The sequence below is a fragment of the Vulpes lagopus genome, chromosome 12, assembly GCF_018345385.1.
Source record: "Vulpes lagopus strain Blue_001 chromosome 12, ASM1834538v1, whole genome shotgun sequence".
In the NCBI taxonomy this organism is placed as follows: Eukaryota; Metazoa; Chordata; class Mammalia; order Carnivora; family Canidae; genus Vulpes; species Vulpes lagopus.
Genome location: NC_054835.1, coordinates 15492779 through 15515332, shown reverse-complemented (window position 1 = coordinate 15515332; position 22554 = coordinate 15492779). Strand labels below are relative to the sequence as shown.

The 22554-nt window shown below is 38.5% G+C and overlaps 1 protein-coding gene across 1 annotated transcript in view; it reads right to left on the bottom strand.

Moving 5' to 3' along the window:
• Positions 1 to 22554, bottom strand: part of SMYD4 (SET and MYND domain containing 4) — a 54464-nt gene that overhangs the window by 17897 nt on the left and 14013 nt on the right. Inside the window, exons 3-5 of the mRNA XM_041726559.1 lie at positions 12545 to 12689; positions 5632 to 5721; positions 2795 to 3935 (exon numbers count right to left, since the gene is read on the bottom strand). Coding sequence (XP_041582493.1) covers positions 2795 to 3935; positions 5632 to 5721; positions 12545 to 12689 — 1376 coding nt within the window. The remainder of the gene's footprint in view (positions 1 to 2794; positions 3936 to 5631; positions 5722 to 12544; positions 12690 to 22554) is intronic.

The following is a 22554-nucleotide window of genomic DNA, read 5'->3' as shown; positions in this document are numbered from 1 at the left end:
TGTTATAGGTGTTACTTTTGTAAGCAGAATATAGTTGGACTTAATTTCTTTTTACCCATTCTGAAAGATTATTTTAGAGTGTAGCCCATTTATAATTACTTGCAGGTTCACTTTATCATTTTTATCATCTTGTTGCTCAGTGAACTGGTTTAAAAATTTTTTTCAAAAAAAAAAAATTTTTTTTTCTTCTCTAGAATATTGGGAAAGGAATACAATAAACCATTTTAAAGGTTTATTTATTTTTATAGAGAGATAGTGCATGCATGCACACATGAGCAAGAGAGAACAGGGGGAGAGATGGAGAGAGAGGGAGAGAAGAATCTCAACAGATTTGTGCTGAGCATGGAGCCCAACTTGGGGCTCTGATCTTACGACCCTGAGATCATGAGCTGCACCAAAGTCAAGAGTTGGACACTCAACTGACTGAGCCACCCAGGTGCCCCCAATCCATTTAAAATTTACTAAAATAATGTTACTTGTGAATCAGTGTTTTTAATTTTAAAAATATAGAAAAAATTTGGTATCCCTGGGTGGCTCAGTGGTTTGGCACCTGCCTTTGGCCTGGGGTGTGATCCTGGAGTCCTGGGATCGAGTCCCATGTCAGATTCCCTGCATGGAGCCTGCTTCTCCCTCTGCCTATGTGTCTCTGCCTCTGTGTTTCTCATCAATAAATAAATAAATAAAATCTTTTTAAAAAATTAAGAATTTTACCTGAAACCTGCTATCCAAATAAAAAACCTAACTATGATGAAATGTCATGCACATGAAGCAAAACATTTAGGCTAAGATTCTTTTTTTTTTTTTTTTTTTATTTATGATAGTCACACACACAGAGAGAGAGAGGCCACTGCGCCACCCAGGGATCCTAGGCTAAGATTCTTTGACAGTTAGGGGTAGGCCACTGAAGGAAAGTGGATGGAAGACTCCTTTGGTCCCTATGACTTGGCCATTCTATCTCAGGGATTCAGCCTGCTGTGTTTACCTGAACAATAGTTTCTACAGTTTTCAGAGCTTCTGACATTTGTATCTTTTTTTGTCTGTCCTATTAAGTACTTTAGGGGCAAGACACTATAAAATCAGGAGTTGGTAACTTCTTGCCATTTAATCTGGAAGCCCCATATACTATTTTTTTATATTCACAAAAACAAAACTAAATGAAAATAGTATTTTTTAAAATGCTAGTGAATGTATCCAAGCGAAAACATAATTCTGGAAAAACACTCAACAGATGTATTTTAGAAGGTAGCAATGGCTCAAAGAAGCAAATGAAAGCAGAGAAAAAAAAACAGAGACTAGATTGTAATGGTATTTCCTAGCATTACAGGATGAAGCCAGTGCTATTTTTGGGTGTTCCATGTGCTTCAGGATGGGGAAGATAGTCTTCCTCCAAAACACCTCTAGTGAAATGCCTACACATCATATAATTTGGGAGCTGCATTAAAATTAAAGATAAAAATATACATTTAAAAGGTTGACAAAATTCCAGACTACCTAATGTGAGATAATCAAAAGTGCTGGGCAGCCCTGGTGGCGCAGCGGTTGAGCGCCGCCTGCAGCCCGGGGTGTGATCCTGGAGACCCCGGATTGAGTCCCACGTCGGGCTCCCTGCATGGAGCCTGCTTCTCTCTCTGCCTGTGTCTCTGCCTCTCTTTCGCTCTCTCTGAATAAATAAATAAATAAATCTTTAAAAAAAGAAATCAAAAGTGCTAACTAAGCATGTATAGAGTTTATTAAAGCCACATTTATATCAGTCTGTCTATAAATCTTAGGTTTAGGTAATACTAATTCTTCCCCTCAATAGAGTTAGTTAGAAAATTGGGAAAAGTATAATGACCTAATTGAACTGAAAGACATTATCTGCTAAAATGGAGAGCATACAATAGAAAAACTAGAAACATCATTTTTCTAATAGTGTCTGTTGCCAGTACAGCGTCACTCATGATGCTGGGCACATCCAACATCTCCATCTACCTTCATTTATAGGACTTGGTTGAGGCAAGCAGGGAGAGGCTGGTCTGTGTCTAGAGATGGCCCCTAGGCTGTTGGCCACTGACCAAAGGACAGTGCAAACAGGCTGGCCAACAGTTCATGGTAGTACTGTGTGAAAAGCTGTCCTTGGCCAAACTGCTCTCTTGGAAACTTAGAAGAATGGGGGAAATCTGTCAATTGGAAAGACAAGAGACAGAGTAGCTGCCGTCACATGAATAAGATTTTGATACTGTAACTTAACTGCAGATCCCTCTTCTTTCTCCAGTCTTTAGTATTTCAGTTCTCATTCACATAAAAAACCCCTCAGTAATAGGATTTAATTTTGAAGTTTATTTATTTATAATATTATTTTTTAAATATTTTATTTATTTATTCATGAGAGACACACAGAAAGAGGCAGAGATATGGACAGAGGGAGAAGCAGGCTCCCTGTGGGGAGCCTGATGCAAGACTCGATCCTGAGCTCCCGGAATCACTCCCTGAGCTGAAGGCAAATGCTCAACCGCTGAGCCACCCAGGTGTCCCTTAAAGTATATTTACAAACACACATCATCGTCACAACTCAGTGAAGTTAGGTGGGATTCAACTAGTCATTTTTGAGATGAGAAAACTGAGGCAGAGTAGGATCAAAGAATCTGTGAAGGTCACATAGCTACTCAAGAGCATAATCACGGTAACAAAAGATAGCTAGCTGCCTTTCCCCATTAGACCATCACTACTGTTTTTGCTCATAGTTCTTTGTCCCCAAATTTTAGCTATGCCAGGAACAACATTGTAAGGCAAACAAAGCTTCCCTCAGGTTTACCTGTTTCCTGGATGGTGGTTATTGCCTGAGCATTACACTGCAGCTGTAACATGTGCTTCAACATGGCTATTCCCCAGATATTCAACTCTGAATACAAGGCAGGAGGTGCTGCTGTTTCTGGCTTCTTGGAATCGGCTGCTTCGAGCTGCCTGCACAGTGCAGAGACACTTAGAGCACAGAGGAATTTGTATTCTGGGCTATGGTTTTCAGTATGGGCCAAGAGATTGAAGACAGCATTATAGTTATTTTCGTATTTCCCGTTAATATCACATCCTGGAACTGGGATCTTAACTGTTTTGCCGTGTCTCTCACCCTCCTCTCCTAGGTCATAATTGAGTATTTGTACCAGATTCTCGCTCTCAGGTGAACACATGTCCTTGTTACTGATCTCACTACAAAGCTTCCTTATGACTTTGCTTGCATCCTCAAATCTAGCTAAAAGAGTCGACCTCAGGGCAATGTGGCAAAAGATACCCAGTGTGAGCAGCAGTCCCCCTAGAGAACACTCTATTTGATGGTAAAGATCCCAGGCCTGCTGCATACACTCATTGCTGCAATACTTCGCATAGCTGCATCCATCACAGGGAACTGTGGCCAGAGTATGCTTCAAACATCGGTGACAGTAGAGGTCCCCATTGGTAACTCTGGTATCCCATTTGTTCTCTAGGCCATGATGTAGTCCTGGTGGCATTTCTCCTGGGTTAAGGACACTCACAAAAGCATCCTCCTTCACCAAGAGCTCTCCCGGGAGAATATCTTTTGTAGCAATCAGATAGCGGCCTTTTAAGGGGTCTATGCATAGGCTGACAGATGACGATGCACTGGAAATCTGTTCATTCTCTTCCCTTAGGTCCATATCCTCAAAGGTTTTGGTTAGAGTTGCTGTGTAGGTTTCTGTGAGATTCCCCTTCTCTTGTACCTTTCTTTTCAGACGACAGAGGTTTCTCTGCAGAATTTGAAACTGGGCAGCTGCTAGGGTTGGTTTGGCAGCAAAGTTACTTTCAAGATCCCTGATGGTCTGGCCTGCCTCCTGCAGTCTCCCCAGGGTTACCAGACATTCAGTCTTACGCAACATCACCTTGGGTTGCAATCTTTCTGGATACCCATGCATCTGTGCTCTCGTGATATCTTTAAGACACATCTGAAAACAGAAAAGAAATCCTCAAATGACCCTTGGTCCTGATTCTTCAATGTCTACTGAAAATTTCAACAAAAATCTACAGGAAAATTAATGATGATTAAAAATGGAGCAATTACCACCATGTGCTTATTTCTTTAAATCATATTCTACTTTCTGATCTTTTGAGTGATTAAGTAATACTTGCTGAAGATACTGTGTTTGTCTTATTAAATATTCCTATTTTGAGGGGAAAAAAGTCTTACAGATAGAAGAATTGCAGTGATTAACAGGGTAGGCTTAGAAGGATCTGAGTTCCACTATTGATTGCCTTAGTAGCTGTATGATCTTGTGTGGCAGCTAAATTTCTCAGTGTCTTAGCATTCTTATCTGAAAAACAGGGATACTTCACAGGGTTGCTTTAAGGATGAAATAAGGTAATATAAAAAAAAGAAATAAGGTAATATATCTAAGCTGCTAAAAAGAGTATCTGGAACAATGTATGTATTTACTGTATCATAATTAAGGGAAATAGAAATAACCAATATAGGAAAGTTATAAAGGGTTAAATATTTCACAAGTTCTTCCCACTGGTTTTTTTTTTTTTAATTTTTATTTATTTATGATAGAGAGAGAGAGAGAGAGAGAGAGAGGCAGAGACATAGGCAGAAGGAGAAGCAGGCTCCATGCACCGGGAGCCCGACGTGGGACTTGATCCCGGGGCTCCAGGATCGTGCCCTGTGCCAAAGGCAGGCGCCAAACTGCTGCACCACCCAGGGATCCCAGTTCTTCCAACTGTTGTTCTCAATTATCTAGGCCTTTTTTGCTTAGGGCCAACAGTTCAACTCTTGCTTCTTTTATTTTATTTTATTTTATTTTTAGAGAGAGAGAGAGAGAGAGGGTAAGAGTGAGTGTGGGGAGGGAAAAGGGAAAGGGAAAAAGAATCTTAAATAGGCTGCACGATCCAGTGAAAATCCTGATGTGGGGCTCAATCTCAGGACCCTGAGATCATGACCTGAGCTGAAATCAAGAGTCGGACACCCAACCAACTGAGCCACCCAGGTGCACCCTCTTGGCTTGTCTCTTTTGGTTCCAAGGGCAGTAAGTGTGAACTTGTGATTATTCAAATAGTTCTTAACTCTAGGGTGTATTTTAAAAGTTCCTGTGGAATTCCAAAATGGACGTATCAGGTTTGTCTTTAGACCTCAATTAGGGAAGAAGAAAGACCACTCCCTCATAAGCATACACAGGTGTTTCAGTGCAACTTTTACTAGCCTATTCAAAATGCGTATTGAAGGTGAGCTGTATTACTGCAGGGATAATCTTGAACATGCTCTACTTATTAAGAAACAAACAAACAAGTAAACAGTTTGCAAACACTTGTAACCTGAAGTATTATTAGCAACATATCTCACAGCTAATCTCCACACTAAGAACCGCTGACCCACTGGATATAGTCCATGGCCCTGTGCCATGTGCCATGACTCTTGTCAACCAATACTACTCCACGCAATCACCTGTGATAGGTAAAATGAAATAGGAGAAAGAGAAAAATGAATCAGAAGAATAAATTTGGGAGGATACCAATTTTCTTCCAATTCAACCAACTGCAGCACGGTCCAGTTTGAGTGCTCTTAGGTAGGAGCAGAGATGAAGGTCTAGTCTTCCAGTGAACCCCCTACAGATCCTCTCCAATCACACCAGACACCCTAATACTCACTTCATACTGATCCAGGTAGAAGAGGGCTGCAGAGCGATTGGCATAACACAGTGAAATGTCTACAGTGTGAGGCCTTGAATGTGATATTCCCTGCAAAACAATGAACCGGTTAAAGATAATAAATGAAAACTAGCATTTTATTTTATTTTTTTTTATTTTTTTATTTTTTTTGAAAACTAGCATTTTAAAACATAACCTCTACCCCCAACATGGGCTTGAACTCTTGAGATCAAGAGTCTCATGCTCTACCTGCTGAGCCAGCCAGGCAGCTAGGAGCTCTGAAAACTAGCATTTTTATTATTTTTATTATTTTTAAAAGATTTTATCTATTTATTTGAGAGAGAGGGGGAGAGAGGGAGCAAGCAAGCACATGAGTGGGGAGGGGCAGAGAGAGGGAGCAGACTCAATGCTGAGCATAGAGCCTGCCAAAGTGGGGCTTTATCCCCGGACTCCAGGATCATGGCCTGAGCTGAAGACAGATGCTTAAGCAACTGAGCCACTTAGGTGCCCCTGAAAACTCACATTTTTAAAGTTTTTTTTTCCCCCCAGATAATAAGAGCTCTCCTATGAAAGATGGAATGAAATTGCGAAAGTTACTGGATCTTTGTGCTTCAGCTCCTTTTTTTTTTTTTTTTGAGATTTTATTTATGAGAGACAGAGAGAGGGGGGGGGGGGCAGAGACACAGGCAGAGGGAGAAGCAGGCTCCATGCGGGGAGCCCGATGTGGGACTCGATCCCGGAGCTCCAGGATCACACCCTGGGCTGAAGGCAGGTGCTCAACCGTTGAGCCACCCAGGGATCCCCCTCAGCTCCATTTTTAACTACGTTAGAGCAAAGCTGAGAAAATCAAGTGAGGAAATTAATATTCAAAGCAATTGAACACAGAAGTATCAGATACAGCTTCAGCTACAAACCAAGTGAACTATAAATGAAAATGGAAGAAAACATTAGAAGCACAAATGTGCACATAACAAGAATGAGTGGCACGAATAAAAATTCACAAAAGAAGAAACACTAATGATATTTATTTCTTAGAAAACGAATAGTTAATTCATTTGCAGATAGCAAAATATATGAAAACAAAGGCACACAAGATTTCCCTTTTTCCTATCACCAGACTGGCAAAGATTAATAACTATTAGAAAAGAAGCATCTCAAATCACTGGACAAAAGATAGGGATTATTCAATAAAAGTACTGTGACAAATAGGTAGCAAGTTGGCCCTCTAATTATGATAAACCTTTCATCAGGATAAATTCCAAATGGATCAAAATCTTTTTTTTTTTTTGAGATTTTATTTATTTATTCATGAGAGACAGAAAGCAGCAGAGACACAGGCAGGGAGCCCAATGTAGGACTTGATTCCAAGACCCCAGGACCACACCCTGAACCAAAGGCAGATGCTTAACCGCTGAGCCACCCAGGTGTCCCTGGATCAAAATACTAACGTAAAAAATGAAACTCTTAGAGCACTAGAAGGAATTGTAGGAATAAACTAAAGTGATGCTAGAGTGAAGAATCCCCCCACCTTTTTAAAAGATATTTATTTATTTAGTTAGTTATTTAGAGAGAGCATGAGCAAGGCAGACGGGCAGAGGGAGAGGGAGAAGCAACTCCCCACTGAGCAGGAAGCCCGATACGGGGTTCGATCCCAGGACCCCCCAGGATCCTGACCTGAGCCGAAGGCAGATGCTTAACTATCTGAGCCACCCAGGCACCCCAAAGAATCCCTTTCTAACTATGACACAAAACCCAGAGGTCATGAAAGGTTAATAAATTTGACTATATAAAACTGTTCTTTACAGCAAAAACCAATAAAAGCAAACATCAAAAGGCAAACATTGAACCGGAAAAAGTATCTACAACTCATAGCACAAGCAAAGGGCTCATTTCTTTATGATTAGATCCTACAGATCAATAAAATGATGACCAATAATTCAATAGGAAAAGAAGCAAATGATATGAATAGATAGTTCTAATGGGAAATAAAAATGGCTCATAAACATATGAAAAAATGCTCAACCTCATTCGTAATCAGCAAAATGCAAATTAAAACTCTACTGGATCTTGAAAACATTATGGTAAGGGAAATAAGCCAGAAAGAAAAGAACAAATTCACTTACATGAGGTACTTCGAATTGGCAGTATCACAGAGATAGAAAGTAGAACAGAGGTTGTCTGGGGTGAGGGGGAGGGAGGTATGGTGAGTTACTGTTTGTTTAATGGGCACAGAGTTTTGGTTGATGAGAATGTTCTGGAAATGTTTAATGGTGATGGCTGCACAACACTGTGAATGTATTTAATGCCACTGCACTGTAGACTTAAAAATGGTTAAAATGGAACATTTTATGTAATGTATATTTTACCACAATAAAAAAAGTTTTCATCTGATAAACTGGAAAAAAAATCCAACTCTACTGAGATGCCATTTTTCACCTATCAGACGGGCAAAGAAAAATGCAACTGACAGCACAGTGAGTTGTCAAAGGAGTGGGTAAGGGGGCATTTTCATAGGTAGCTAGTGGGAGTATAAGTTGGTCTCATGATAATGAAGAGCAAGTTAACAATATATATATATAGTTCATTTACATCTGTATCATTTATATCTCCATTACACCAGCAATTCCTCTTCTAGGAATTTATCCTACAGATAATAAGCACTTACCCTAGAGATATGTGCAAAATAACATACGCACAATTTCTCAACATGGAGTTTTTTTTTTTTTTTTTAAGATTTTATGTATTTGAGAGAGAGAGAGCAAGTGAGCACACAGAGTGGAGAAGCAGACTTCCCACTGAGCAGAGAGCCCAACATGGGGCTTGATCCCAGGACCCTTGAGATCATTACCTGAGCTGAAGGCAGACACTTAACCAACTGAGCTACTCAGGTGCCCTTCAACACAGAGTTGTTTGGAGCAAATGATAGGAAACAACTTAGATCAAATATATATTGATCTATAGGACACTGGTTAAATAAATTACTATACTATAAATTACTATACATCCATATTATGGAACATCACATACCTATAAAAAAAAAGAATAAGGAAGATCTTAACGTACTGATATAGAATGATCTTCCAGATACTATAAAGTGAAAAAAGCATGGGTCTGAACAGTGTATATAGACTGTTATTTACATACAGAGTGTATGTGTGTGCAGGAATGAGAGAGAATTTGTATTTATTTACATATGCCAAAGTGCCTCTGGAAAGATACATTAAAAAAATTTTTTTAAAAGATTTTACTTATTTATTCATGAGAGAGACAGAGAGAGGCAGAGGGAGAAGCAGGCTCCATGCAGGGAACCCGATGTGGGACTCGATCCCGGGATTCCAGGATCAAGCCCTTGGCCGAAGGCAGGCGCTAAACTGTTGAGCCACCCAGGGATCCCCAGGAAAGATACATTTTTTAAAAATATTTTATTTATTTGAGAGAGAGAGCAGGAGTATGAGGAGGAAGGAGACTCCCACTGAACAGGGAGTCTAACATGAGGCTCGATCCCAGGACCCAGGATTATGACCTAAGCAAATTATGACGCTTAACCAACTGAGCCATCCAGGTGTCTCAAGATACATTTTTTAAAAAGATTTATTTCTTCAGAGAGAGAGAGCGTGATCAGAGGGAGGTGCAGAGGGAGAGAGAATCTGCAGCAGACTCAGTGCTGAGCACTGAGCACAGAGCCCAAGGCAGGGCTTGATCCCACAACCCTAAGATCACAACCTGAGTTGAAATCAAGAGTTGGACACTTAACCAAACTGGGTTGAAACACCCAGGTGCCCCTGGAAAGATATACTTAACAGTGCTAGCTTCTGGTGTTGGGTAAAAGGTGGCTAGGGGACAGAAGAAATAGACTGTATTGTATATATACTCTTATACCTTTCGAGTTCAAACTACATAAACATATTTCATATTCAAAAAGAAATAGATAAAATAATAAAATCTTAATAACTAGTATTGCTTAGGATATAGAAAAATGAATGTTCCCTTGCTTTACTAGAAAGGTTGTTAACTAGTTTTTTTTTTAATTTTTTAATTTTATTTATGATAGTCAGAGAGAGAGAGAGGCAGAGACATAGGCAGAGGGAGAAGCAGGCTCCATGCACCGGGAGCCCGACGTGGGATCGCGCCCTGGGCCAAAGGCAGGCGCCAAACCGCTGCGCCACCCAGGTATCCCTGTTAACTAGTTCTTTTCTAGAAAACAATTCAGTATCAAGTACCAAAAGCCTTAAAGAAATAGATTCAATTGACCCAGCAATTGTTCTTCTGGGAATTTATCCTAAGAAAACAATGAGATGTGTAAAAATATTTACATAGAAAGACACTCCTTTGTAGCTTTACAATACCAAGCAATCTGCCAACATTAGGAGATGTTAAATCAAGTATAGTTCTTTGTAATGGAACACTAAGCTAGCCGTAAAAAATTATGTACTAGTGGAAAATTTAATAACACGAGAAAATGGTCATAATAAATTGTTGAGGGGAAAAAAGCAGGTTACAAAACAGTAAGTGTAGCATTATCCCAATTTTGTCAAAGCAAAACATATTTTCAGAGGAAAAGGCATCTGGATGGATATAAGTAAAAATGTTAACAGTGTCTATCATTGACTATGGGATTTTTTTTTTTACTCCTTATGCTTCTATTTTCCAAGTAAATTACAAAATGTACTACTTTTATAATCAGATAAAAACAACAAATATTATTTTTAAAAAGAAAATAGCTGCTTTGTAGAAAATCACAAAGTACCATAATCACCAAAAATACTAGCTTCATGAAATAGGAAGGCTCATCTCCCACCACATCCAGAGTAAACCTTAATTTTTTGTCTGATTTCGTTTTTTTACTTGTTTTCCTTGAGCTTTCCATGTGATCACATTTCTGATGTACATGCATAGAGTTGAAGAGATTAGCTATGAAAAAGAACTATTAAGCCATTTATTAGTGTATCATTACATCTAATGAGGCTTTATTCATCAGCATTCACTAATGTTTACATTATTCAACTAAATACATAATGTCCTAACATTACAACCCCTGCCTTTATAAGTTAACCAAGGCTGTTGTACAAGTCTGATAGTTTTGGAAAACTCATTCCAAGCATTAAGTTTAGCCGTGTTACAGATTCAGAGTAGGGGTACCCTTCAAATTCACACTCATTCTTTCAATACACAAGATCACAGACCTCGTGCAGGACATTGGCACATTCTTCCTCTAGGCATATATTTATCTCTTAAATATTATGGAAGGAAGTCTCTCAGGGATCTTGTTTCAGTTTGAACCATGGAAGCAGGAAAATCAGAGCAGCAGACTGTTAAAAACCACTCTTTTTCATCAAAACCTAGTTCAGTGATGCTTAGTGTGATTGTTTTTAAAGATTTATTTATTTGAGAGAGAGAGAGAGAGAGAGAGAGTGTGTGCAAGCATTAGCAGGGGGGTGAAGGGCAGAGGGAGAGAGAGAAGCAGGCTCCTCCCTGAGCAGGGAGCCAGATTTAGGACTCAATCACAGGACTTCGAGGTCATGACCTGAGCCAAAAGCGGATGCTCAACCGAGCCACCCAGGTGCCCCCTTTGTGTAATTTTAAATACAGGCAATACTTTGTTTTATGTGCTTCACAGACATGGCTTTTTAATTTTTTTTATTTTTATTTTTTACAATGAATTAAAGGTTTGTGGCAAGCCTGCATTGAACAAGTCTATCAGTACCACATAACAGCAGTTGCTCACATTGTGTCTGTGTCACATTTTATTAATTCTTGCAAATATTTCAACTGTTCATCATTATTATATTTGTTATGGTGAGTTGTGATCAGTGATGACTTACTAAAAGCAATAAAGTATTTTTTTTTTTTATTATTATTTATGATAGTCACACACACACACAGAGAGAGAGGCAGAGATACAGGCAGAGGGAGAAGCAGGCTCCATGCACCGGGAGCCTGATGTGGGATTCGATCCCGGGTCTCCAGGATCGCGCCCTGGGCCAAAGGCAGGCGCCAAACCGCTGCGCCACCCAGGGATCCCCGCAATAAAGTATTTTTAAATTAAGGTATGTACTTTTTTTTTTTTTTTTAAGATTTTATTTATTTTTTCATGAGAGACACAGAGAGAGAAAGAGAGAGAGAGAGAGGCAGAGACACAGGCTGAGGGAGAAGCAGGCTCCACGCAGGGAGCCTGACGTGGAACTTGATCCCAGGTCTCCAGGATCACGCCCTGGGCCGAAGGCGGTGCTAAACCACTGAGCCCCCCAGGCTGCCCTGTACATTGTTTTTTTTTTATATAGAATGCTATTGCACACTTAACAGATAATGGTATGGTATAAACAACTGTTATGCATACTGAAAAACCAAAAAATTCATTTGATTGCTTTACTGCAGTAGTCTGGGACCAAAGCCACAATATCTCCTAGGTATTTCTGTATCTGTTGACAACCTTCAAAAGAGTTCAAATAGGCTGTGGCAATTGAGTTTATTTTCCTTTCAAACTTAATCTAAGTCATACTGGTTGTAAAATAACATTGTGACTAACCAAAAATCCAGCTGCTCTCTAAATTGGGACTACCAACCCAATAGCCTCATCAGTCATCAGATAAAAATGGCACACAAGTCAATGGCAGCTGACAGACATGGGCAAGGCTGAGCCAGGGGTCCAATAAGCCTAGAGTGCTACAAGGAGTCTGAGGGAATTTGAGAATAGAAGTTTCTGGGCGGAATTTAAAGACATACTTACAAACTACCCATGGTTTTGGCACATAACCAACAGCAGAATTCTACCAGTTTTCTTTTTCAGATTCAATTCACAAATAACAAAGCAACCACTGGCTACAGAATTCAGCAAGAAGGTTCTATCTTTTGAAGAAATATGCATTGCTAAATTGTTAACATAGCTCCTCCTGCCGAGATGGGGTTGCCTTACCTTAGAGTACAGCACTGTGGCTCCCACATAATCCTTCTTCTGAAATTTTTTGTTTCCTTCTTCTCTGTAGAAAGGGGGAGCATTAGGGTCCTTTCCCACAAAGTAACCTCTAGAGAGATTGTTCAAAAACATCTCATCCTCAGGCCTTCATGAAGAAACAAACAAAAAAAAGCACAAATTTGTTATTTCAAGGGAAACTCCTAGCCACTGAACTTGAAATGGGAGGGAAGACCCGCAAAACACTGGGACATGAGGCTCTCTGGATCATGTCATGTCAATGGGGAATGAACCCTCCCCATTGGTCTCAGTGACAGAGAGACTGGAATTTCTACTTAGAGGACAGAATGCTGATTTTTTGTTTTATAATTTCCAGCCAGTGAACCAAACCTTCAATAATACATCATAAAAAGGCTTGGGTGTGGGAATAACACAATACATGGAGTCTTTGTTCCAGAGTATTCTCCACCTAAACTATGTTGAAAATACTTGAGTGAATGGCTGACAGAGGGAGGATAGTGGGGGCGGGGGGAGAGTGGGGCAAGAAGGGAAGGGTGAAAATGAGAATGAATCATAAAGTAAATATAATAAAGTGTTAACATTTGGGGAAACTGAAAAAAGATGTTGAAAATAAATCAGAGGCCCAAAATGGCATCACTGAGGTTATGGCCTCAAGTCAGTAAACCAAGACTTAATAACTAAGCTGAGTACAGTTTCAAGACTCCAGAATATGGGAATCTCCCTGTCAGCACTAGGAAATTTACTGATAGACCCTCTCTGTTCCCCTTTGGAGGGTGACTTTGCCCAGAACAATGGATTCTTTGCTAATGATTTCCTTTTTTCTAGTCCTTCTCTATCTACTTGCTAGATGGGAAGTTGAAGTCAATTTGATTTTTAAAATTTACTTGGTTAACTTTTTTTTTTTTTTAAGATTTTATCCATTCATTCATGAGAGACACAGAGACACTATATAATATGTATAACACAGAGAGAGAGAGGCAGAGACACAGGCAGAGGGAGAAACAGGCTCCATGCAGGGAGCCCGACTCAGGACTTGAACCCGGGTCCCCAGGATCAGGCCCTGAGCCCAAGGTGGTGCCAAACCACTGAGCCACCCGGGCTGCACAACTTTTTGTTATTTTTAACAAAGGATATCACACAGCAATTCTTGGTACTATTTTTGCAACTAATTCTGAAATTATTTCAATTTAAAAAGCTAATAAAAGAAGTATACAAATGCTCTATAAAATTAACAAAGTTCATCTAATACATAAATACACAAAGTTGATCTAACACACAAATACATACACTAGCAGTGAGAATATACCTTTCTTCTAACAAGGAGAAATAGTATAGAATACCCTAGATTCTGGGCAGCCTGGGTGGCTCAACGGTTTAGCACCAGCTTCAGCCCAGGGCATGATCCTGGAGACCTGGGATGGAGTCCCACATCAGGCTCCCTGCATGGGGCCTGCTTCTCCCTCTGCCTGTGTCTCTGCCTCTCTCTCTCTCTCTGTGTCTTTCATGAATGGATAAATAAAATCTTAAAAAAAAATACCCTAGATTCTCTCTTTGACTGTAAAGCAATAAAGTAAAATATGTATAACATGAAAACTAAAAATTCTCTCAAGCAACTCTTGGGTCAAAGAAATCAAAATCAAAATTACAATGTTTAGAAAAGTATCTTTCAAATTTTTGTTTACAAAGACCCATAATAAGAAATATCTTTTACACTAGTGATTCAGTATGATGCAACTGTACATGTATATATATTGAAATTTCATAAAACATTACTATGTAATGAGTTAATATCAGATATTTTATTAATATTTAAATATAATACAGAAAAAACTCAGCTAACACAAAAAGGAAAATTAGAAAAGATTTTATTTAGCTTAAAAGGTACATTTGGGACACCTGGGTGGCTCAGTCAGTTTACTCCCCAATTCTTAATTTTGGCTCAGGTCACAATCTCAGGGTCCTGGGATCCAGCCCAGTGTCGGGCTCTGCACTCAACACAGAGTCTGATTGTCCCTCTCCCTCTGCTCTTCCCTGTGCTTGTGCTAAAATAAATGAATATAATCTTAAACAAACAAAAAAGTGTGCTTGCCTGTTCTAAATTTATTCTAGTCGAAAACATTATGAGGACTATACCCCATGTGTGTCTGGTACATTATAGAGATCATTCTTTTTTCTGTGTTTTTTTTGTTGTTGTTGTTTCAAATTAGGTTAACCCTGAAAATCCTAATCCAAACAAAAAGATTGTGGTGAATAATAACAGCAAAACTCTTCTTGCCTAACAATGGATATTCTTTATCTTACTCCCCAAACGATGATAAATTCAATGTTGTATAATTGTTCTTTAGTGCAATTAAGAACTAAGCTGCAATAATTCATTCTTTTCTTTAGACACCAAGTTAATTCTGCAATTGATTCAAAGTTGTTGTTGTTGTTCTTTAAGATTTTATTTACTTATTCATGGGAGACACAGAGAGAGGCAGAGACACAGGCAGAGGGAGAAGCAGGCTCCATGCCGGGAGCCTGATGTGGAACTCGATCCCAGGACTCCAGGATCACACCCTGGGCTGAAGGTAGGCACTCAACTGTTGAACCAACCCAGGCATCCCTGATTCAAAGTTTTGAAAAGCAAATGGATGCTCTAACTTTTTTTTTTAATTTAAAATTTTCTCCTGGAATAGTATGATAAAAAATTTGAGGAGGTGAGATAAAACAATTTTTCTAATTAATTTTTTATGGTGGCAAAATACACATTTTTGTTCTTTTGTCAAAATTTACATATTTTTGACATTTACATTTTAGCCATTTTTGAGTGTACAGTTCAGGGCATTAGGTACATTCACAACATTGTGCAATCATCACCACCATGTATTTCTAGAACTTTGCCACCATCCCAAACTGAAACTCTGTACTCATTAAAAGATAACTCCCCATTCTTCCCCCTCCCTAGCCCCTGGTGACCTCTATTCTATGTTCTGTCTCTATGAATTTGTCTGCTCTAGGTACTTCAGATAAGTGGAATCATATAATTCCTTTCCTTTTATGCCTGGTTCATTTCACTTAGCATACTATTCCCAAGACTCATCCTTGTTGTAGCATATACCAGAATTTCATCTCTTCTTATGGATTAATAATAGTCTATTGTATTATACATTTTGTTTATCCATTCATCTGTGGATGGACATTTGGGTTGTTTCCATTTTCGGCTATGAAAAATACTGCCATGAACATTGGCATGCAAATATCTTTTAAGTTCTATTTTCAATTCTTTGGGGTATAAATACGTAAGTCAGGTTGCTGGATCATACAGTAATTTTAGTTTTAATTTTTTGAGGAATTATAACATTCTCTATAATGACTATACCACTTTATGTTCTCACCATCAGTGTACAAGGGCTCTAGTTTCTCCACATTCTCTCCAATGTGTGCTATTTTCTGTTTTTTTTTTCTCTAGTAGCCATCCTAATGAATGTGAGGTGCTATCTCATTGTAGTTTTGATTTGCATTTCCCTGGTGATTGGTGATGTTAAGAGCACCTTTTCATATTGTTGACCATTTATATATCCTCTTTGGAGAAATGTCTACTCTAGTTCTTTGCCCATTTTTAAAAAAAGGTCATTTATTCATTTGAGAGTGAGAACACAAGTAGGGTGTGGGTCAGAAGAGGGAGAAGCAGACTACCAGCTGAGCAGGGTGCCCAACTCAGGGCTTGATCTAGGACCTGAGCAGAAGTTAGACACTTTACCCACCTGAGCCACACAGGTGTCTCTTTTGCCCATTTTTAAATCAGGTTGTTTGTTCTCTTGTTGTTGAGTCTAAGAGTTCTCTATTTATTCCAGCTATTAATCCCTTATCAGATGTGTGATTTACCAATGTCTTCTCCCATTCTGTGGGTTGACTTTTTAAAAAAAATCTTTTTTTATTTTTTTAAGTAATCTCTGCCTAATGTGGGGCTCGAATTTACAACCCCACGGTTAAGAGTCACATGCTTTACTGACTGAGCCAGCCAGGTGCTTCTCTGTGGGTTGCCTTTTTACTCTGTTGATATTGTCTTTTTATGTACAAAGTGTTTTAATTTTCACGAAGTCCAATTTGTCTATCTTTCCTTTTGTTGCAGTGTCTTCAGTGTTATACCCAAGAAAATACTGTCAGCTGATGTCATAAGCTGTTGCTTTAAATTTTCTTCTAAAAAGTTTATAGTTTTAGAACTGAAGTTTAGATCCTTGGGCTATTTTGAGTTAGCATTTGTAAACAGTATAAGGTAAAGGTCCAAATCATTCTTTCCATGTGGATTCTAATTAGGGAGCAGACAGAAAAACAAGTTTCTTCCTCTTCCAATCTTTTTTCTCTCTAGACCCCTACAGAGTAAAGCCTCCTTACATGGAGTTAACTGGCAAAGCTTCAAGTTCTTGCCTTAGCACAGAGTACAGGGGACTGAGAATGGACCTATTGTTTCTCAATAGCTTATTAACTCCCATACATCCATATATACATATTTTCTCTTGAACCATTTTAAGGTAAGTATAATCATCATGAAATTTCACCTCTAAGCATTTTAGCAGGCCTCTACTAAGAATAAGGACATTTTATTTTTTTTAAAGATTTTATTTACTTATTCATGACAGAGAGAGAGAGAGAGAGAGGCAGAGACACAGGAAGAGGGAGAAGCAGGCTCCATGCAGGGAGCCCGATGTGGGACTTGATCCCGGGTTCCCAGGATCACACCCCGGGGCCAAAGGTGGCACTAAACTGCTGGGCCCTTGGGGCTGCCCAAGAATAAGGACATTTTATAACTTGATATCACACACTATCATTATCACACCTAAAAAAATTAACACTAATTCAATATTTAAATTTAAAATTTCCTGATTGAGGGGGGTATCCCTGGGTGGCTCAGCGGTTTAGCTCCTGCCTTTGGCCCAGGGTGTGATCCTGGAGTCCCAGGATCGAGTCCCACATAAGGCTCCCTGCATGGAGCCTGCTTCTCCCTCGAGGTGCCTATGTCTCTGCCTCTCTGTCTCTCATGAATAAATAAATACAATCTTTAAAAAATAAATAAATAGGGGATCCCTGGGTGGCTCAGTGGTTTAGCGTCTGCCTTTGGCCCAGGGCGCGATCCTGGAGTCCCGGGATCGAGTCCCATGTCAGGCTCCTGGCATGGGCCTGCTTCTCCCTCCTCCTGTGTCTCTGCCTCTCTCTCTATGTCTATCATAAATAATCTTTAAAAAATAAATAAATAAATAAATAAAATTTTCTTATTCCTAAAACATCTTTTATGTTCTTCCTTTGTCTCAACCAGATCTACGATTAAAGTTTTTTTTTTTTTTTAAGATTTTATTTATCTATTTTAGAGAGAAAGAGAGCAGGCAGGGGGAGGACTAGAGGGAGGACCACCAAACTGTGCTGAGATCAACGCCTGAGCTGAAATCAATAGTCAGTAGCTCAATTGACTGAGCCACTCAGGGGCCCCCAAGAATCAAAGTTTTATTTTTATTTTTATTTTATTTTATTTTTAGAATAAAAGTTTTAATGTACTACATTTAGTTGTTATTTCTCTTCAGTCTCTTTTGAGATAATCTTACAATTTTTTTGTTTTTCATGACTGACTTTTTCAAAGACTTAAGGCCAGGAAATGTTCTATGCTATAGCTTTGTCTCATTGCTTCCTTATGATTAGATTCAGATTAAACAATTCTTGTCAAGGACATTAGTACACAATTAAATTTGTATACTTCTTATTGCTTCAAGTCAGGAGACATAATGTCAAGCAATTCCCACTACTGGTGATGCTAATTTTGGTCGCTTGGTCAAAGTGGTGACTGTGGATCTCTCCAATCTAAAGATACATTTCCCCTTGTACTTAACAAGTAATATATGGGCTGTACTTTGAGGCCATGTGAATAACTTATTCCAGTAGTCTTTCTTCTAGTGCCTTGAACATCCACTAATAATCATTGCCAGAATCAGTTTTTATCCTGGGCTAGAAGATGGTGATTTTTTAGTTCTATCATTATTTCTAAATTTATTAACTGGCATTCTTCTGTAAAGACAAATCCTTCCTTCTTTATTTTGTCTTTGAGTATCACTACAGACTTAAAAGAATTCAATGTTAGAAACTATTATTATAATACCTTTTGATGCTCCATTTGTCCTAAATTTGGCCAGTGGGAACCTCTTCAGGTTGGTTCTTATGTTCTTTTTTTTTTTTTTATATATAAATCCATTGGTCTTTGAGTGTTTCCTTGTTTTCTGGCACAACAAGGTATGTTAGTTGAATCAGAACAAAATCAAAACAATTTAGATAATGAGTCTATTTCAGATTTCCTAGGAAACTGTGCAATATTATCAACTGTAGGGGAGGGTCATCACCTCAAAAGGTCTTTGATATTGATAAAAGTTACCTATTTTGGGAAAACATTCCTCAAAGATTGTAAACCAGCAAGAAAGAAAAGTATATCTGTCTTTAAACTTTAAAGGCCCAATTCATACTGTTTTTTAATGGGCATGCATATAGAAATTATACATTTAAATATTTTGGTCAGTTTAGATTATGATTGAATGGTTTTACAAACAAGTCTTCAGAGTTAACTTGTTCTAAGTAAAGCAGTTTGGGAATGAAGCAGTGAGATACATGGAAAAAATTAAAATGGAGGTAATTATTAACTCCAGGGAAAACAAGAGTTATACAAGAAGAAATATGGGCAGTCCAGGTGGCTCAGCGGTTTAGCGCCCCCTTCAGCCCAGGGCGTGATCCTGGAGTCCTGGAATTGAGTCCCGCACTGGGCTCCCGGTATGGAGCATGCTTCTTCCTCTGCCTCTGCCCCCGCCCCCTTTGTGTATCTCATGAATAAATAAATACAATCTTTAAAAAAAAAAAAGAGAGAGAAATGTAATTCCAACTCTATTTCTTGGTCCAATGAGTAGTATTTACATAGACATTTGTTTAACAAATATTATATTCTATTGGTCATATTACACTACAAACTATAATACAGTTATGAAGATGAGGCAAAAACAAAGGATATATATGTGGTTTAGAGTTAAGAGAGCAAAATTTGATACCTAAAGCTAAAAATTCAAAAAATAACAGTATTAGCATACTATTTAGAAATGAAATTAAATACCAAAGAAAACAGTTAAAGTAGCATCCTCTGGGGAATAGGAATGGGGAAGAATAAGACAAAGGGTTGCTGTTTTTCTTTATAAGTTTTGAAGGATTTTTTGACTTCTTGCACTGTGTATATTATTCTGATAAAAAAATTCAACCAAAAATTATTTTCCATTTAATAAGCACCTAGTCTACATGGTTTTACAGGATTTTTCCACTAGCCTTTAAGAATCAAATGATCCCTACATTATATTAACTATTTCAGAGCAAAGGAAAAAATGGGAAGCTCTTCAATTCATGCTACGAAGCCACCATAACCCAGATACCAAGAGTTGACAGAGCACACACATACACACACACACAAAGAACATGTAAACTAATATAATTAATGAACGTGGACATAAAATTAAAAATAATATTAGCAAATTGAATCAAACCTTGTGGTAAAAGAATGATTTAAAAAGTGCATAAAAAATATAAAAATAAAAAATAAAAAAAATAAAAAGTGCATGAATATAAAAAAGATTATCTCCAAAACATTTTCTTTCTTTTTTTTAAAGATTTTATTTATTTATTCATGAGAGACAGAGAGAGAGAGAGAGAGAGAGAGAGAGAGAGAGGCAGAGCACACGCAGAGGGAGAAGCAGGCTCCATGCAGGAAGTCTGATGTAGGACTCGATCCTAGGTCTTCAGGATCACGCCCTGGGCCGAAGGCAGGTGCCAAACCACTGAGCAACCCAGGGATCCCCTCCAAAACATTTTCAAGTTCAGTTAATCTACTAGTGTAAATCCTATGGCAACATATTAAAGGAGAAAAAGAAAATGACTACTCCACCCAAAAATATATAAAATATATAAAAAAATATATAAAATATATAAAAAATCTAAAATATATAAAAATATATAAAAAATATATAAAATATATATATAAAATATATATATAAAATATATATAAATATATAAAAAAATCTATCTGATGAAATTCAACTCCTATTTTTTTTAAAGATTTTATTTATTTATTTATTCATGAGAGACACACACAGAGAGAGGCAGAGACATAGGCAGAGGGAGAAGCAGACTCCATGCAGGGAGCCCTATGTGGGACTCGATCCCAGGTCTCCAGGATCACGCCCTGGACCAAAGGCAGGCACTCAACCGCTGAGTCACCCAGGCGTCCCTCAACTCCTATTTATGATAGAATATAGACCACTTTCCTTAAACTGGAAAAGGGTATAAGCTATGAATCTATGGTCAATGTCCTAAATGGCTGTTACTATTCAATACTGCACTGGAGGTCTAACTAATGCTATGATAATTAAAAGATAAAATAAGGGGTAAAAATATTGGAAAGGAGGATTACTATTTGCAGATATAGCTACTTACCTAAAAATTCCAAGTGAATAGGCATTAAAACAATAAAATAATGTGAAAATGCAGTTAGGTGGCCAATTACAAGACATAAAAAAATGTCTAGCTTTTATTTATACTACCAATCATCAGTTAGAGAATGTAATTGGGGGAGAAAAAAGTCTTATTCACAATATTAACAAAAACGTACAATAAGTAAGAATAAATCTAAGAAGTGTGCAAGACTTACACAAGAAAACAATAAACTTTACTTAAGGATATAAAAGAAAAGAAAAAAAAAGATATAAAAGAACCCCTAAACAAATGGCAAGACATACCCTGGATGAGAAAAAAATTTTTTTTTAAGATTTATCTGTTCATGAGAGACACAGAGAGAGAGGCATAGACACAGCCAGAGGGAGAAGCAGGCTCCCCATGGGGAGCCCAATGTGGGACTCAATCCCAGGACTCCAGGATCATGACCTGATGCTCAACCGCTGAGCCACCCAGGCACCCCTGGATGAGGAAATTTAATATTGTAAAGATGACAAGTTTCCCTCAATGAATCTATAAATCCAACATAATCCCCATCAAAAGCCCAACATTTTTTTATGGAATTTGACAAGTCAACTAAAGTTAAAAGGGGGAAATGTACAGAAAATAGTCAAAATATTCTTTTTTAAAATTTTTTTAAAATTTTTATTTATTTATGATAGTCACAGAGAGAGAGAGAGAGAGAGAGAGAGAGAGAGAGGCAGAGACACAGGCAGAGGGAGAAGCAGGCTCCATGCACCGGGAGCATGACGTGGGATTCGATCCCGGGTCTCTAGGATCGCGCCCTGGGCCAAAGGCAGGCGCCAAACCGCTACGCCACCCAGGGATCCCGAAAATAGTCAAAATATTCTTGAAAAATAATGAGTATATGTGGGTATGGGAACTTGGCCTAATAGGAAAGCCACATCTAGAGGATCCCTGGGTGGCTCAGTGGTTTAGTGTCTGCCTTCGGCCCTGGGCATGATCCTGGAGACCCAGGATTGAGTCCCACATCAGGCTTCCTGTATGGAGCCTGCTTCTCCCTCTGCCTGTGTCTCTGTGTCTCTCATGAATAAATAAATAAAATGTTAAAAAAAAAAAAAAAGAAAAAAGAAAGCCACATTTATATTAGACTTCCATGTTTTTGAGTGCTCCTGCCCTCTATTTGTGGTAGTAAAATCCCAGTTGGAAGACCATTTCTTTTAGTTGAAGTAAGGAAGACTCCAATGGAGCAACAGGGTTGAGCACATGCTATAGGCCTGGCCAATCAGAAAGGTCCCAAACCTTTGGTTGAAAGGATGCACCAGGCAGTCCAAATTAGGTTGATTGTGGAGTCCAATCCAGACCTTTTCTGCCAAAATTCTCAGGAAAAATGGCCTCTTTTCTTGTAGTTTTTTTGTGGTTCAGGATGTGTCCAAGGCTACTAATGTTTATTATGCCCATCAGGTGTAGAGTTTGTCTGAGAGATGAAGAGATACCGAGTTTGATGACATCTAAGGCCTTGGATA